The sequence below is a fragment of the Helobdella robusta genome (genome assembly GCF_000326865.2).
Source record: "Helobdella robusta unplaced genomic scaffold HELROscaffold_20, whole genome shotgun sequence".
NCBI lineage: Eukaryota > Metazoa > Annelida > Clitellata > Rhynchobdellida > Glossiphoniidae > Helobdella > Helobdella robusta.
Genome location: NW_008704084.1, coordinates 2,806,338 through 2,826,205, shown reverse-complemented (window position 1 = coordinate 2,826,205; position 19,868 = coordinate 2,806,338). Strand labels below are relative to the sequence as shown.

Sequence of the window (19,868 nt, the reverse complement as noted above, 5' to 3'; positions counted from 1 at the left end):
CGCCGCATCAATATAGATGCATGGAGATGCCATGTATTCCGGGCTGCACGTATGCGTGCTCTAACAGCTGTTCCAGTACAATCCAGAACATCATCTCTAACTTATTGGTTTCAGAAACATTGCTATTTCAAATTTGTTGTTGTGGATTGATGCAAGCAGGACAGACAAAATTGGACACTTTAGATAAAGTACCAACTATTTTGCTTATAAAAAATAATGTATGCAATCGATTTCAATAAAATATGTCTACAAAAACTTCTACCAAACTTAACCAATTGAAAGATTGTAAAGATTGTATATCTGTAACCTAATATTGTAAGATTTTACCTTTTTGAGCATTTTGGTGGTACAAATGACACTAAAAATATTATTCCAAAAATAAATAAAAATACAACCATTACTTGAAATGTCCAAAATGTTGAACCCTGATTTTATAAAAGCTTCAAAAATTTTTGCGCATCCATAATCCCCTATATCGTTTCCAGATATATTCTATAATTTTTTATATTTGCAATCGAAAATACTAGTAAAATGATAAACAGAAGTTATCAAATAATAAAAAAATTAATCGATAGGTGATGACTAACAACTTATATTATACAAAATGTACGCGCGTATGTTATTATGAAATATTTCTGCATTTTCAGCTTGAAACCATAGAAAGTTATCAAAGCCTAAAATGCAATGATATTTCTTAACAATTGTGTTTACTACAATCTCAACCTTAATTATATATATATTATATAATTATATTATATAAATTAATATATAATTTTATGAATTAATAATTTTTTTTATAACAAAACAATTTGTAGGTTTTCAGTACCGAAACAGCCATTAATAAAAATTTTAATCTAATTGTTAAAAATGATATTTTTATGATTTTGGTCGTCGAGTTAGCTCAGTCGGTATGTCTAGCGCTGCTATCACGCGATGGCATGGCTCGAGTACTGTCTAAAATTAAAAGGTTAAAGGTCAATCACACTCTTCCAAAGTTCAGAGGATTCAACAAAGCGCACAAACATCGTAAATGAATACGTGCTAAACGACGCATCACACAAGAAGCATGTGATAGGCGAGGATCTTTTTGTCATATTCAAACCCGGTTACTGGGAAACAGCACCAGGCGATCTTAACCATTAGACCATCACGCCGCCCTTTTCAAACGCGTAGGATGATGTCCTTGCGCATGCCCACCTGATGCGTAGCCTACTGTATGTGCGTAAAACAGCCTTATGGCATGAATGTTTAATATAAGTATAGAAATGGATTGACATGCAAGCACCACTGCGTTTGACGTAGATGAATTATGAAGAGTAAAAAAATATTTACGACGCGGTATTTGAGAAAAGTATATATTACATTTTTGAGGTTGGCTAATTCTTTTTATTTATTTATGTTTGACAAAATTAAGCTTATTACTTTTTTTATATTTTTACTTATTACTTCTTGATAATGATTATTATTATGTTTTTATAAAACGCCAACTATTTATAATTTTCTTCTAAATTTATCTAACTACTTCTGAATCTTTTCCATATTTATTCAAACTACTTTTCTTCAGTTCACAAAGATTGTTAACTGTACGTCGTATATACAATTTGTTACTTATTCTCTAGATTTAGGTTTTACTAATCAGTAAGATTTAACATTAAAATAATAAGATATTAATATAAAAATTAAAAAAGAACGTTATCATTGCTTGAGTGAAAAATAATTTGTGAGAATATAATTCATATTACATATTAATTGAGAACAGTCCCTGAAATCTTACAATGTTATTAATGAGATCATTTTCTTTCAGTAACTGAGACAGATGATAAGCTCCAACAGGACCAACGTTATTAAAAGATATGTCAAGAGATTTTACAGACAAATTTTCCTGTATAAAATTTTTATTGATAAATAAGCGATGTAAGTAAATTCAAATAAAAATATTCACAGAAAGTAGGAAACAAACGGCATGAAATTCATCACAATCAACTCCAATATTAGTGAGATTAACTGAAGTTTCATTAAGCTGAGAGAGAAATGCATTATTTGGAATCAGGCCAGCATTACGGCAATAATTCATGTAATCAATCTGTATACCATCTAAACTCCTTACACAATCTGTCGACAGTTTAATTAATATAATAGTCGGTACATGAAAGGTAGTTTATATTATATTATACCATTTTCACTTCCAAGATTAGTAATTAAGTAGGCATTCTCATCGAAAGCATCGTGTTCTGAATAATCAATTACATGAGAAAATACGTTGTTATATGGTTCAGGCCAATTAAGATCTGGAAATGTACTAAAAAATATATATAATTACATTCCTAATAATGTAAAAAAAAATAATTAAAAATACTTGGATTGATGCAAAATTGTATCCTTGAGTGGTTTCTTATATAATTGATCAATGATATCACTGGCAACTACTTCAACCAATCTATCTGCTCCAAAGTTTGAATTGCTGCATTCTTTTGGGCCAACAGACATGATCGAAAATTTCGCTCAAATATAAACCAAAATTTTTTCCTGTAGCAAAAAGAGAAACTAAATTAATAATTGTTTGGCAGCCAGATGGTGCAATGGTTACTGTGCCTGATCCAGCCATTAATTAGAAATTGACTGGGTTTAAATGCTAAGATTTCCCATCTATCACAAACCAGATGGAAGTGTGTGTTATGCTTAGATTCATGCATATTCACATGTCTTATGCATGCATTGTGTATAGTATTATATAGTATACACTGTATACCTAAATATCTGAGTGATGAAGTATTTTTTGTAGTATAAGTATCCTTCACAAAAATTGATCAGTTAGTGTTAGGTTGAGAACTATGTGCCAATTGTTTGACACTGGCTTTTTTAATTAAAAGGTGTGGACATACATCAAAAATGTTAAATTTTAATTTAAACGTTTTAAATTTAAACTTTTAATTAAAAAACTAAAACATTCATAAAAAAAATTTAAAGATTATTGTTTACTTTGTTTTATCATATAACTCTTGCCAAAAACCTGATAAGCTCAGAACACAAAAATCAAGCGACGATGTTTTTTGGAATATGAATTGAAGGTTTGTTTTATTGATATTTTAAAATTTAAATTAAATAATTTTTAAAATGTTTGTTTGATAATACTATAATAATAGAATAGTTGAACTAATTAAATATAAAATATATTATAAATTCATAATTTTTAAATATAAATATATAAAACTAAAATAAAATCAATAATTGAACAAAGTTCATCACCAAAATGTAATATTTCAATGAAAACCTTATCTGAAAACTTCAACCTAGCCAGGACTCGCTCTCAAAGAATTTAAAAAACTTAAACTTAAACAAAACGACAAACCGAAACTTGAACCAAAGAAATTGTAAATTTTATCAAAATTTAACGCTAGAATTTTATAAATTTTATTGAGAAAATTTTAATTATTGAAAATGGATATAATTATTGAATTGGATTGAGTAAAATTGCGTCACCGAATAAAAATAAAGTCTGGAACAATTTTAATAAACAAGTTTATTATTTCATTCTATTACAATTATTATATATTTTATTGTGTCATATATTGTTATTATAAAATATTTTTATTTATAAAACATCATCCAATTCAACTAAAAAAACTAAAAAAGAGGCATACAGTCATACAGATAGCCTGACCATGCTGGAACGCCGAAAAAATGGACAACAATATTTCAATCAATTTTTTCTATTATCAGATGACAAAGTATTAAAAGAATCATTCACGGTTTTATTTGCATAAATCATTTTTATTAATATTGGTTATTGGTAAAGCAAAAGATATCTTGATATACATAATGACATACATAATTTGGAGTGCAGAGGCAAATTACCTTAAAATTTACCTATTGCGAATAAGGTGCCAAGTTTCTGGTGCAACAAGAAACTCACATTGAAATAGATGACCCCGTTGTAAATGAAGCTTCAAGGGGGTGTCTACGAGCATATCTATCGCCATCAGAAAGTTTGCATGTCTAACCATCAGAATTTACAAGAAATTTATTGAAACAGAAGTAAACAGTGAACTTTTTATATGAAAATCTAATCCCATAATAACCCGGCTTATAAGTATATCTTTTCAACAACTTTAAACGGGACTAAATAAATCAAATGCTATAGTTTTTTGTTGAAAAATTAAAAAAAAAACATCGAAAAATTATAAAAGAAGCAGAAATATTTCAGGATTTACCCTTAGATGTAGCCCTTTATAATAACATTCAAAATAGATATCTCAATCAGCAACTATAATAAAAGTCTAAACTTTTGCAAACATAAGTCCAACGAGACAACAGAAAACCACCAGTATGTGCACTGTGCAGTCATTTCATAGATGGCTTAACAGCGACAGCTTTACTTTCTGACCATAAACAAACAGCTCCAACACCTCCCTTTTTATTCATCTATACTTCTGAAATACCTCGTATTATTTATCTAGAATCAATTATCGTAACTCGCTCTACTATAGTATTTCTGATTCTAGACTCTATCCTTTAAGTCAGGGGTGGGCAAATGTTTTGCTGTGAGGACTGCATTGAAAATTATTTTACTTTTGAAGGACCGCATATGTACTTGAATAACAAATGTTTTTGATCTGGGAGAATTTTTTAAGATTTGTGGTTTTTTTTTGTTCATATACGAAGTTCAGAGCAGATCTCAAGACCCATCTGTTCGCAAAATTTATGGAGGAGCGCTGTTGAACATCGCGGAAATAGCGCTTTACAAACTAATTGAACATTTTGTCATATTAAAAAAACTAAAAAAGAGTCAAAAATAAATAAATTATTAATGCTGCAATGATACACAGAGGAATAAATACTATTTCTTAAATGAACTAAGAAGACTCAATTATCTAATTTTTTTACTGATTCCATAGAAAATACAACGACTGATCGATTGACTTTCAACAAAATTTTAAACAAAGCATCTGCGAATTACTTTATTTTTGTAGCTGCTGTTACCTAACGACACCACTTACACTATGTAATTTTTCAACTGCCGGCTTCAGCAATCTCACGTTCTATATTTGCATCTTGACTTTCTTGAAGTCGTTTCAATCGTTGTCGGAAGATTTTTGCAAAAACCTACTTCCACCCTTCAAAAAATCTTGTAACTAATCACAAAAAGACATGCTATCAGTTGCGGCCGATATATTGTGTTTCTCCTAACCTTATCTAGCTCTATACACCTCCTGTTATCTTTAAAATACTGTGCAAGCACATATTCCTATCTTCATTTCGTCACAAACCTTCCTAAGCTTTGACAATAACGAGTACACTGCTACATAAAAGCGCGATCACAAATTTATCAACTTTGTTATGCGATTGATTTATAGCTACCAATTGAACTATACTAAGACATTACGAACTTCCAATTTTATTCAATTCTGTCCAAATTCGTTTTAAATTAAAAATAGACCTGCTAATTTAAAATAGACCTGTTAATTGCAAAAATTTGTTTTACAAAAATTGGAAAAATGTTTATAATTGTACAGAGCATTTGATGAAAATGTAACGAAATAAATGAGCATTTGCTAAATAAAAATTTATTATTTGATTCAAATCCAAGTTATTGCTTTTTAGAAGATCATTCCATAAAACATGTATCATTAACACATTTTTCTGAAAAACCCCCTTTTTTGAATCGAATCAGGTCTCCCCACAGAATGCTTCGAAAACATTTTGGACAAGTACCATCAACTGGCAATAGATGTTTGGTCAACTTTGTTGTTCTGTCAGATGTTTGCGCATTTAAAATAGTGTCTGCCAAGCACATTGTATGGTACGACGTATTGCAATGGAAACACGAGATGGTATTGTCGTTTTCCTGAAAGAATTATAATGTCTAAGCACATAACAACAATTTCAAATTTTGATGCTAACATTAAAACAGTGCAAACACAATACACACTGTTGAGTTTTAAACTCTGTAACGTGATTTTCTTCCGCCTCTACTTTCCGTCTAACATTTTTCACAGGTCCATGTTCAATAGCCATATGAAGAGGAGGTTCAACGTTAATACTGAACTCTCTCTGTAAATATTGAATGTAAACATGTCAAAACAGTAAAATTTCAATCAAAAATAAACTAATTTAAAAAAATATAATTCTTACTTTGTACTCCTGCTTTAGCCAACGAATAGTCAATGGAAGTCTATTCCACGGTCCAGTGTTAACCATGTGACATAACACATTAATGCAATAATCGTATTTTTTATCAGCAGCTTTTTTATTTGGCAAATTCTTTAATCTTCTTGATAATTTCGGTTTTGTCCAAGCCCACTCGAACTTATAAAAATATAAAGAATGTAAAAAATTTCAGAATCACGCAATTTAATAAAAATTTCGTTTTGATTCATTTCAATAAAATATAATTTTCATCTTGAAACAATTTGGTTGCAAAAGCAAAAAAAATTAAAAAAGCGTACTAATGAAATATAACAAGAGGCAAAAATATAACGTACAGCCCAACACATTTGCTCGCGACAAATTGAATATTTTGTAATTACTTTCAAACACTTAATTCAATAAGTTTTCAAATTAATTATTATATTAGTGTCGTGTTCAACGAGTTTATCCTACTCTTCATGTCTGTTGCCATGCACTAAATGGTAATAACTTGGTTTTACTTTTAGTTAATCTAATATCATTTTGAAAAACCCAACAAAGGACTTCAATAAGCATCTATTTTTAGCCAGTCTTTCCCCTAAACAATCAAACGAGCTACTTGACTCAAGCATATGAAAAACCTTATATATCATAGCCCTCAATCACATCAAAAAATGTCAGCAGTGTAGATTGAAAACAAGTGGACGAAACACCGATCCCTAAAAGATTCTAGATAACACCTTTTCTTTACTGGAGTAATCATGATCCAAAAATAATTGTCGCGATCTGTCACTAAGTTATGATTTAATAAAAGACAAGGCTGATATATACGCCGCTATAGCTATCGCTACTTAAATGAAAAAGTAGTGACAAAATTGCTTTTATCGAACTATTTCTTAAAATGTTTCACCACTTATTCCCTTTTGATTTGAATCTCCTACTTTATTGTTAGTGCGTTAAAAATTAAATCGAATGTCATGAATATTTGCAATTTCACGACAGAAAATATTATTACACTAATGATTTTGCTATTCGAAGTTGAAATTTAATGTTTTGTACTTGTTTTGTTTTCAACATTCAAATCCTATATTTGTTCAAATTGGCTGATAGCCTGTTAAAGCGTGTTATAACCACATAACAAAACTACACGTTAAAGTTAAAACCACCTGCTAAAGTTGAATAAACCGACTTGTTAGAGTTAAAACATCATGCTAAAATTTAATAAAACCACGTGCTAAAGTTAAAACTATGGATTTTTTTACGGAATACAATGAAAAACAAGCCACTTAAGTTGCAAAATAACAAAAAGGAAGATTATAGCAGTAAACAGATATAGAGCAAAACAACGCCACTTAATCTAAGTTTCTTTGAGAGATTATAAGATTATTAAATATTTCGCACGATACCGATACTGAAAAAGTCGCTACTCAGCTATTAACAACCCTGATACACACACACACACAACACACACACCCACACACACATATATATTGTTATATATTGTTTAATTGAGAATATATATATATATATATGTATATATATATATATATATATATATTGTTTAATAGAGAAATAAATTGTATTACTATAATTTATTTCAATTTAAAAAAAATTACGTCGCAAAAGATGCTTAATGGAAAACCCTAATAAACATGTTCGAACAAAATAATATATTAAGTTTACTCCTTTTCATGCTTCCATAGAATTCTTTAAAAACGAGTAGAAAGATGCTTTAAAATTCTGTCGTTTGAATTGTATAATTACAGAAAATTTTGTAACTAGAACATTAATAACATTATGTATAAAAACATTGATTACGATATGAATGCAATTAGATACTTTCTTGAAAGAGCTATTACTGAAAGGTGTTAAATGAAAGCAAATCAAACCTGAAGTGCAGATATCATATTAGGGAAACCATGAACAATTAAAACCATCTCCCTGACGTGAAAAAAATTGTAAAACCTTGAAAAATCTTAAAATTCAACTTAAATTTTGTTACATTCAATTTTTAACTTAATTTGATTAGAATAAATTTAGCTTTACATACCTCGTGCGCGCACGCACACACACACACACACACACACACACACACATATATATATATATATATACACACATACATATATAATATACATATTTAATATACATATTTAATTGCCAATTTCATTTGTATCGTATAAAGTTATATGTTCTATTTATCTCGCAGTCTTTTGGCCGTGGGTTTAATTATGTTGGAGGGATGTAAGTAGAGATGGGAATCGAACCGAACCCGAACCGAACGAACCGAACTCGAACCCTACTTGTGACCAAACCGAACCGAACCCGAACTCTGGGCACGACTGAACCGAACCGTACCCGAACTTTGCTCATGGCCGAACAGAACCCGAACTTTAAAACTGCCGATTACGAACCGAACAGAACGAACCTTTCTAATGTTATCCAAACATCATTAGTCTGAAAATTATTGTTGTACTAATGATGGAAGTAGGTGCATGCATTATCGACAGTCCAAATATTACAAATGACCGACAGCCAATGTATGTGTGATTAAATATAAATTAATTTTATACTTTTTGGTACGAAGAAAAGAAAGGCGCGATCACCATGACTAATTTGTCACACATTTTTCTTGTATTTTTCTTTATTGTCTTGTTTCATTGCATGAATTCGGAAGAACTATTGTAGCATTTAATTGCGTTTTTTTTATAGGAAGAGCGAACTTACCAGTTAACGAACTTAGCATTGTACACTTGAAAATAATTTAGAAATATGAGTAGCAATAATAATAATAATTAATAATAATAATAATTGTAATAGTAATAATAAAAATAAAGAAAAACAAATTTGTAAAAAATGGACTACAAAGATGGATTTGGAGAAATTAATAACAGAAGGATCAGCTCGACAGGTACCTGCGACATGGACCAAGAGTGAATGTTGGACAAGCTTTCGTTGTATTGAACTTGACGATGAGGTTAGCGTTAGACGTTAAAAATTAGTTTTAGGTTACGTACGTTATTTTTGGCTTTTATAATGGTTATTAAAATTACTATAAAAATTGACTTTAGGATTTTTGTAATTACCGACTTTAATGTCAATCTATGTAAAATGATTTTAGACTAACTCTTTTAGCATTTTAAATTTATGGTATTTCATCTAAAAGATTGTCAAGAAGTTTGCCGTTTGTAGACGTTGTGGAATATGGTTTTCAGTGCCAATTGGTCATACTACAACTCTACAAAGACACATTTTATCACACACAAAGACAATCAACACAGAGCCTGGGCAATTTAAAATGACGAACTTTTTGCCTAAAAAGAAAGAGGTAGGTCAATAATAATAACATTATTCAAGTTATTAATTTCAATTAGAAATTTTAAAGATGCTGAATAGAATAAGTTAATGCAGTGGTTCTCAACCTGTGGTCCGCGGACCACTGGTGGTCCGCGGCCACCTGCTTGGTGGTCCGCAAGCAGAGTCTAAAATTGCGCTTTTTAAATTAAAAACATACAAAAACAAATATATATTTTTGTTTTTTTTTAATTTCATTCAATTTCGATGGCCGCAGGAAACTAATAATGACAAAATTTTCTTACTATTAATCTGGTTAATTTTGTTTGTTTTAATCGCTAGATAGCACTAAAATTGTTGCAACATAAGAAATTCGTTTTAAATTATGTTTACTTTTAATCACACCACCGGAAATCTCACGTCTGCTTGTTGACATTTTAGCATTTCAAGTATTTCAAGTTTAAATTTTAAAGACCTTATAAAAATTATAGTACATGTACAAATAATTAAATTTAAAAAAATAAATGGATAAATTTCTAACCAAAAAAACAAACGAACAAAATCAAAACGATGATAGTTCCTCTGACTCGAGTGGCTGTGAAACAACTGAAGTTCTGAGGAAAAAAAGACGAACAACCGTACGACGATATGATGAAAAATACTTGCGTTTTGGATTTATGTGTCACAGTAAATGATCAACCTAAACCACAGTGTGTAATATGCTCACAAACTCTTTCAAATGAAGCAATGAAACCTGCAAAACTCCAAAGACATCTTAAAACTAATCACCCTGATTGCTCAAAAAAACCACTTGAATATTTTATGCGTAAGAAACAGTCACTTGCTAGTCAGAAGGAATGCATCTCAAAAGCAACAAAAGTCAACGAGAAAGCTTTAAGAGCATCATTCTTAGTGGCTACTCAAATTGCAAAAGCGAGAAAACCACACACAATTGCCGAGACTCTAATAATGCCTGCTGCTATAGATATGTGTCGAGAAATATTTGGCGAAGCCATAGCAAGTAAACTAAAAACAATTCCAGTTTCAAATGACACAATTCAACGACGTATTACTTTGGCAGCAGGTGATGTTAAAGAACAATTAATTTCCAGACTACAAGATTACAGACTACAACTGTAAAAAATTTGCAGTTCAATTGGATGAATCGACAGATGTGTCTGGCCAGGCACAATTATTGGCTTATGTGAGATATATTTGGGTGGATGAAGTTGAAGAAGATTTGTTGTTTTGTAAAACTTGCCGGGTCATACAACAAGCGCAGAACTTTTTGCAATCCTTGATAATTTCATGACATTCAATGGCATCGAATGGCAATGGTGTGTTGGAGTGTGCACTGATGGTGCAGCAGCAATGACAGGAAGACAAACTGGCTTGTGGGAACGTGTACGTGAAAATGTGCCAACTGCCAAATTTACTCACTGTATGATTCATAAGGAAAGTCTTGCATGTAAAAAAATGAGTGCCGAGTTAAAGTCTTTTAATCAGGCTATAAAAATTGTTAATTTCATCAAGACACGTCCACTGAATTCTCGCCTCTTTGCTGCCTTGTGTTTAGATATGGAGCTGGAACATGAACAGTTACTGATGTATACTGAAGTTCGCTGGTTATCGAGGGGGAAAGTTTTTAACAGACTCTATGAATTGCGTGATGCTTTGAAAGAGTTTCTTGAAGAAAAAAATCCCCAACTTGTAGCTTATTTGAATGACAATTCATGGGTTGCTACTCTGGCTTATTTGGCTGATATTTTTGAACAGCTAAATAAACTGAATTCATCTATGCAAGGGAAACAGACAAACTTAATCACGCTCAGTGATAAAGTATCGGCTTTTATTAGAAAACTTGATCTTTGGAAGCGAAAAATTTTGGAAGGTAACTTTGACATGTTTGATCAATTACACGAATTTACTGAGAAACCAGAAAATGCTGAGATTGATAAAACAAAATTGATAAATTTAATTTCTGGACATATTCAATCATTGCTGGATCAATTCCACATCTGCTTTGGTGATATAAACATTCAGAATTTTTTGTGGGTATCCAGTCCGTTTCTTGTAAAAGCTGATTCATTAAATCTGCCAACATCAGAATTAAACCAATTCATTGACCTCACCAGTGATTCTACATTGAAAATTTTCCAAAAAACAGTGAGCTTGATGAAGTTTTGGATTCAAGTTTCACATGAATATCCAGAACTGTCTGAGCAAGCTTTTAAAATTATTTTACCTTTTGCGACATCATATCTTTGTGAATGTGGATTCTCTGCACTAGTTTCAATTAAGACAAAATATTATTCACGATTTGATGTTGAAGATGATCTACGTTTGAGTCTTTCAAGCATTACACCTCGTGTGGATAAACTGTGCTCAAATATGCAAGCTCAAGGCTCACATTAAAATAATTTAAATTTTTTTTCTAATTAATAATAATCACTTTTTTGTAACCAAATTCTGACATGTATGCATAAATTTCAAATGAACATTGTACATTTCAAAGTTGTTTTTGTTTTTTGATTCGGGCAAAAACACACAATTTTCAGTGGTGGTCCGCAACTGAGACAGGAACTTTATAAGTGGTCCACGTCACTGAAAAGGTTGAGAACCGCTGAGTTAATGTATTACTATTTTTAAGAAATATATGCTAGTTGCTGTTTTTTAGTAGAAAGTAGTCATTTCATTAATTTTGGTGAAAAGTCTTGTACAAAATACATAATCAATGTATGGTATGCTTAAAATATTACATTACAGTTTTTCTTTTATAGTTTCAAAATCAAAACATATTTTTAATTGATGAATATAATTTGAAAAAATAAATTTTCAGATACCTAAACGTATCTGTCAAAAAGCAGAACGTGCAGCTCTCTACATGATTGCGGAAAATATTCAGCCTTTTTCAAGTATACAAAACACTGGTCTTAGTAACTTTGCACAAACAATGATTGATATTGGGTCAAATTATGGGTCGGTGCAATATCAAGATTTAATGTGTGATCGTACAACTTTATCCAAGTCATTACTGCCAAAGTTATACAATGAATGTATTCAACAACTAAAAGAACTTTCTCTGGTTACTTATGTAGCAATAACTACTGACCACTGGACTAATGATCTACTGAAACATTCTTATTAGGCGTTTACAGTCCATTATATTAACAGAAGTTATTGCCTCATAAGCAAATGCATTGGATTATTTGAGTTTACGAAATCTTAAACTGGTTTTGTATTAAAACTAAGACTACAAAAATACTCAAAAATCTTTTTCCAGAGTATATATTAAATGAAAATCTGGTATTTGTGACTGACAACGGAAGCAATATGAAATCAGCTTACCGTAATGATGTCAGAATTAGTTGTGCTGGTCATAACCTGAACTTAGCTGTTGAAAAAGCTCTAAAATCACCTGGTGTTGAATTGGTTCTTGACATGATAAAGGTTTCAAAAGAAGTGGTGGGATACTTTAAGCACAGCGGAAAAAACCAAGAATTAGAACATACTCTTAAACAAGATGTAAGCACACGTTGGAATAGCCAGTTTTTTCTTTTGCAATCATTGTCAAGTCAGCTTGATCATGTGAAGTCTCTTCTTGCTGATGCAAAGCAGTTTGATAAACTTGAACAATTAAACAATATTAATAAAAAATTATTGTCGGAAGTCGTTAAATCTTTGCATCCGTTTCACAAAGCTACTGTGCAACTGTCACATGACAATGTTCCTACATCTGATGTATGGCCGGTGCTCTTTCGTTTTCAGTCAATTTGTAAAATGAATGGCTCAGACAGTGACAGCATGCGTGATTTGAAAGCAGCTTTCCTTTCCAGCATAAACGAAAAATACATTGTTCATCCGCCGCATATGCTGTCAACACTTATTGTTCCTTCTTACAAATACCTGTCATTTGCGAGTGCAGAAAATCGCGAGTTTGTTTATGCTGAAATGCGAAGCATGGTAGATAAAACTGAGTCATCCATACCACCTTAAATCATATCAGAGCATTTTGATAACACACATCTGGATCTGGACAGTGTTGGTGACAGTAGCTATTCAGATCATCGGCCACCATTAAAAATGCTTAAAGCTGACACTGAATTGGATTTACTCGCAAATTTCAAAACAGTTGCAACTCCCCTATCTAATTATGACATAAACGACAAAAGACACGAACTGGATAAATATTTGGCACTGCCTGTAACTGGCTGTCCCGCATTGAAATTTTGGAAGGAAAATGATGTCAAACACAAGCTTCCAAAAATGGCATTGATTGCTAGAAAGTTGTTAGCTATTCCTGCTACCAGTACAGCTAAAAAAGAGTTTTTTCAGCATGCGGCATGACATTGAGTGACCGTAGGGCTAGGTTGAATCCAGAAACATTAGAAATGTTAATGTTTTTAAAACATAATATGCAGCCTTGAAATCTTTAAATATCATTCACTCACATTTGTCAATAGATTTGTGTACTTTATTTTGTATATTAAAAGAGAAATTATTATTGCCTTTATTGTTTCATTAATTTAAAGCTATAATTTCAATCAATCTACTAGTTTTTATTGCGACTAATTAAGTCGATCAAAATCTCATCGAACCGAACCCGAACTTGTTGAGACCTGACAGAACCGAACCCGAACTTGTTGAGACCTGACAGAACCGAACCGAACCCGAACTTTAGGCCTGACTGAACCGAACCGAACTCGAACTTTGGACTCGACCGAATCGAACCGAACCCGAACTTTGGGCCTGACCGAACCGAACCCGAACATCAAAGGTAGGGTTCGATTCCCATCTCTAGATGTAAATGTCTACTGGAAGGTGTTAAGGCAAATGTTAATTCTGCTGTAATACAATGTTCGACATGTGGTTCTGCTTTGTACGCCACTTGTAATGAAATTAAAGTTGATTTTTTGACATCCATGAATGGTTGTTATAGCAAAATGATATTTTGTGATTCTTGTTTGCCACTTTTTTAAGCACCTTGACAAATCCGACGATATTAATAATAGTGGGTGTATTGATAGGATCTTTAATGATCATCAGTCCAGGCAATCTGATATTACATCTATTAAAGTACCTTAGATAACATTGTCTCTCATGCTGTCTCTGGTTGAAGTATGAAGAATGAAATTGATTCATTCAGGAATGCCATTAAAAATGAAATTGCATCTATCAAGAACATTTTAACAAACGTTATTTCTACGGTTAATGCTAATACAAACTTTAATGATGACATCAATTTTTTGAAAAAAGATGTTAACACTGTTTTTCAAAAAGAAATAGCGTCTATTAAAAATTAACTAACAGAGGTCTTCAAAGGTTCAAACTGAACTTGACTCCTTAAAGAACGATATAGAGAAAAGCTGGTCAGGTTTGTCCAAAAAGGAGATTGATAATGGCACTAAATTGATCCGTTCTGGAGTTAAACAAGTTACCAGAAAACTTGATCACGATGCTGAGCTTGAAAGGCGTGAAAACAATATTATAATTTTAAACTTCAGGGAAGGTGATACTATTAAAAAGTTGAAGATAGTATAGTGAATTTATTAATTTATTAACAAATTGCCATAAATAATTCCGAAGTTAAATTAACGAGTGCAGTTTCAGTCAAATGGGATCAACGACAACCAGACTGGCAAGATGAAAGAAAACCATTAACGAACACCAGCAAAGCAATTGCTTGTTGACAATTTTCTCAACAATTAACTAAAGTATTTTTATCAAGGTTTGGCTTTTTCAAAGTGGGGACAACCACGGCATGTTTCAGCAACGAAGAAAACTGTTAGGTAAACTGACAATATGTGATAAAAATGGAAGAAATAAATCAATGTATTTCCTAACAACATGGAGTGGCACCAGATCAAGCGAAGAACGGCTAGACGGGGAGTCAAGTACAATTTTATGAATATCAGCGCCAGGAGTGCTAAAATGCCGATAATGAACAGGTTCCACTAATATCCAACACATCAGTACATCCCAAATTCCGGCAACATCAGAGTGTATCTTTGGTATGCCAAGCTTTCTATGAAAAGAAAGTAGCAGCGTTATTTACGTTGAAAAAAAACTGCACCTAGAAGGCACAGTACGTTTCATTAATCTTGTGAGCACGTAGTTCAAGATAATGAATATCAAAAACCGGTGCAGTGCTGTAAAACTTTGTGACGGCGCCAAAACACAATGGCAGTTCTTCTTCAGAAGCTCTTAGAAATTTGCGACGTCATTGCAAGCTGTGATAATGGGTTGGTGTACCACAATATAAGCTCAAAAATTTTTACAGCTGATGCATTTGCGGCAGTGACCAAATTCAACGTCGCTGCTGCTGAGGTACTTCTTTCTGACCATCAGTTCCAGTATGTGCTGTCTTCAGTTCAGCATTAGGTCAAGATTCTTTAGAAAGGTTTTTTTGGCAGTGCCATGCAACTGTGAGGTTGAAATTTCTACATCAATATCACAGACGATCTGGCAACTGCCAAAGTTCAACGTTTACAGCAACTTGCAAAGTTTGATGTACTAGTACCTGGTGGTCATGTTCGCTAATGACAACCGATATTCTTGATAAAAACGATCGGAAGAAAGAGTTGGATTGTTTAAGACGTCAGAAGAAACTTTCAAATGAAAAAATAACTTGAAAAACACTTTTAAAAATTGAAAAAAGCTATTTTTTGCCAATAATTAAATTGATAATAATTAATTAATTAAAAATTATTATCACAGGTGCCAGGTGGTACAGGCAAAGTATGGTGGAAATTTAATGTGCATACAATATGTTACAAAATTGCAACAGATTATAAAAAATTTGGAAGATTTTGTTAAAAAAACAGTAAAAGTTGGAAATTTGTCTACAAAATGTGTTTAATTTTTAATAAAATATTTTAATGTACACAAGTCTTGTTTGTATAAAACACCTTTGTTGAATGAGTAAATGGTTTACACCAAATTTTAGTAAAGAGGTTTGATCTCTATGCAAAGTAAACCCATGTTTGAAATACCAATCAACTCAAGTTTGAAATACTGAGTATGAGCAATGTCAGTCCATAATTTATGATGTCTGTCTATACTGGAATGGCTTTATCACAATTTTTCTTGGCTGGACCGCTGGAAACAATTTTTTCACTAAAACCGATTATAAATTCATTTCAATATTAACAAAAGTAACAACATCTTAACATTAAGAACAAGTATCCATGGCTCATAAGTTCAAATTACAAGCTTGGTTGCAACGATTGCGCAAGTATAAAAACCTCAAGTGTTTCAAAAGAATCCATATTTTTGTAAAATGGAGTAATTCCCTATTTGAAGCTACAAGTAATTTGTGAAAATAAATTATCAAATATCTGTATCAAAATTAAAATCCATTATAAATCTGAAGCTCATGGAAAAGCTAAAAATATATACAAAAAAAGACAAAAAATATTTTAGGGGAACATGTAAATACAATGAATATTGCAGCATAAAATGAAAATATCAAACTATTCAGAACTCACAGAAAATATATGCTTATGCAATCTAGTATAACTATATAAATTTTGAACACAATGACAACATAATATATACACATACATAACAATTTCCAGTAAATTCTAGTAAGGAAGATTGAAAAGATAAACTTTAAATTGATTAACGCCAACAGGTAGAATTCATACAATACTGTATTTAATATGGTCTCTTTCCAACATATATACATATATATATATATATATATATCGTATTGTATTGCAGAATTTGTACAGCGCCTCTTGTGAGTTGACTTCAGAAGCACTCTCTACTTCCTTGGCTGTTGAATGTTGAAACAATGAGTCTTTAGCCGTTTTTTGAATTCATTTCGACCCATGATGTTGAAATTCTTTAGATCAGCAGGCAACGAATTCCAAATCTGCGCAGATGCTACTGAAAATCTTCTTTTTCCAAAATGAGAAGATATGAACTTAGGAATGTGTAGGTCACTGCGGCTTGATGATCGTAGTCGACCCCCTATATTGAATCTTGTTACAAATGAAACTGCAAACAAGAGCTTTTGTGGAGTCAACTGTCAAACATCGTCCGATGGCTGTTAGTTTTTGTAGCTGGAAAAAACATTTCTTGCATAGTTTATTTACATGAGACTTCATTGAAAGGTCTGGATCCATAACCACACCTAGATTTGTCACTGGATCTTTGAACCTGTCAACCTGAAGGAGTTTATGAAGTGTTCCTAGCCACATGTATTGCATTTTGTTGATATTTAGCTTTAATTTATTTGCTGTCATCCATTCTCCTACTGCTTTTACAGCATCTGTGACAGTTGTAGAGAGTTGATAAGACAAGCTCGCAGACCCAGATCTGTATAGTTGAATGTCGTCAGCGTACAAATGGCAACGAGCACCTGATGATTCCACAACGCTGACTATATCAGCAGTGTATAGTATATATAACAGAGGGCCAAGGACAGAGCCCTGCGGAACACTGCAGGTAATTTCTGACGTAGCTGTGTCTGCACCTTCCCCAACGATGACAACCTGTATTTTGTCTGTCAAATAGGACTGAAACCAGCTAAGTGCGTCCCCCGTTACACCATATGAGACTGAGAGTCTTTCCAGCAAAATATCATGATCAACAGTATCAATATATCTATATTATATTATATATATCCTAAATAAACAAAAAAATGTTCTATCATATAATTTACCTAAATTGGATTAATAACATGTTTTGTCTTATCTTTTTCAACAAATTTATCATAATAGTCCCATGCACTTTATGTTGAATTTACGACTGCAGCCCTAGATGGTAGCACAAATGTGTTAACAATTGTTTTTCTTTTGTTAGATTTTTGCATAATATTGAATGTACCAGCTGTCAGTAGAAGATCAAGGTTTGGGCAGAAGTAGTCAAGATAGGTTAATCTGGCCCTGGCAAATGCAAAAACTTAGGTGTTTTATCAAATTCACACACAGGCAACTGAATGCAGCCAGCACATTAAACTGAATTTGAAAAATTTAAGACGAGAACGAATGCAGCCATGCTAGAATAACAAAAAAATAAAATGAATAAGCATACCAAGTATCTTATACCAAAAAAATGTGAAATATTTGCACACAACATAGGTTTTTTGACTTTTTAACTGTTTCTTTTTCAAGTAAAAAGTGTGATTTAAAGTAAACTTTCTCTGCGCTGAACTTTTATAATTTTTATAAATTAATTAATTAATAATTAATTAAAAGTAAAAATAATAAACAAAATAGTCTAAAATTATTAACCATGGTCCTTTTCCGTGCGTTCTCACTGCACCACCGGCTTCTTTTCCTTTATTGTGCTGATTTATACGTCTGTTGGGATTGACCGTAAATCCAATATACGTTCGTCCTCTGTATTTCGGATTTAAGCAATAAAGCAAATAGACTCCGTAGAAATTCATAATATTGAACTTAGCTTTAAAGTTTGGCCCATATATAATCGACCTATATATTTTTAACAGAGATACCATGGGAGACCAAATTGAGTTGTGCTGTGCGAGTCTATGGTGATGAATAAATGCTCTGGAGGTAGTGTTATTCTAGTTTATGATGAGTTGGAATGATCCATGGAGGATTTTAAGTGACAGACTGCATTGTTTTGACCATGTAGTTAATTTTGATTGGATGACTTTTATGTTGGATGAACACGGTCTACGTGATATGCAAATTACCCTTTAACAGTCTTTTCTTTTTGTGCCTTATCCCTTCAAGATATTGGCGACCATCGACCTCTACAAAGCTTGATCTATAACACTTTTGTGGTGAAATTCAACAAGTTACACAAAGACTTCACGAAAGTAATTCATTGTCGACCGCGATCTTTTCTCCCAGCAATCTTTCCAGTAGTTGTTTGACATTTCATTCCTTCCTTCTGCATGATAACTGGACTGTTTCAATCATGAATATATATATAAATATGATAATAATAATAATATATCCATGGTTTTAATACATCCTCATAGGAAGTATTAGAGGTCCAATTAAATTTCTCTAGAAATCTTCAAAGACTCAGAGTCGTAAGTATACACCATTAAATTATATATATTTATATAATTCCATGGTGTACACAGAAAAAAAGTAACACTCTATTTTTATTTTTTAACAGCATATTATCATATGTCCTTAACAGAAAATACGCTAGAAACACATATGCTAATGACCTGTTAGCGCAATATGGTAATTATCCGTTTGAAACTTAACGTGCGTTTTTGTTGTTGGTTTCGCCAGCTTTCAACGGTGTCTCCTGTTAGAAACTGAACGTGAATAATTAAAGCGTGACGTATCAGTAACCGCACCGACGGAATATTGATGTCGTCTGAACGGTATTTTTTTAAATTTTATTATTTAGTGAAGCTGCAAGCAGTTAACGAAACCGATGCAATTCTTTCAGACTAGCCAAATGGAGATACAAGAAATAGCAATTATAAATATAAACTAACTATTACTAAAGTC

At 32.0% G+C, this 19,868-nt stretch overlaps 1 protein-coding gene across 1 annotated transcript; it reads right to left on the bottom strand.

Annotated features, from left to right (window-relative positions):
• Window positions 1–5,605: 5,605 nt before the first annotated feature.
• HELRODRAFT_77631 (hypothetical protein) lies at window positions 5,606–18,817 on the bottom strand (the record flags this gene model as incomplete). The annotated part of the gene is made up of 5 exons (XM_009018160.1): window positions 5,606–5,845; window positions 5,902–6,045; window positions 6,133–6,306; window positions 8,016–8,067; window positions 18,660–18,817. 5 exons carry the CDS (start codon window positions 18,815–18,817, stop codon window positions 5,606–5,608), a joined length of 768 nt encoding a protein of 255 aa, XP_009016408.1.
• Window positions 18,818–19,868: the final 1,051 nt, after the last annotated feature.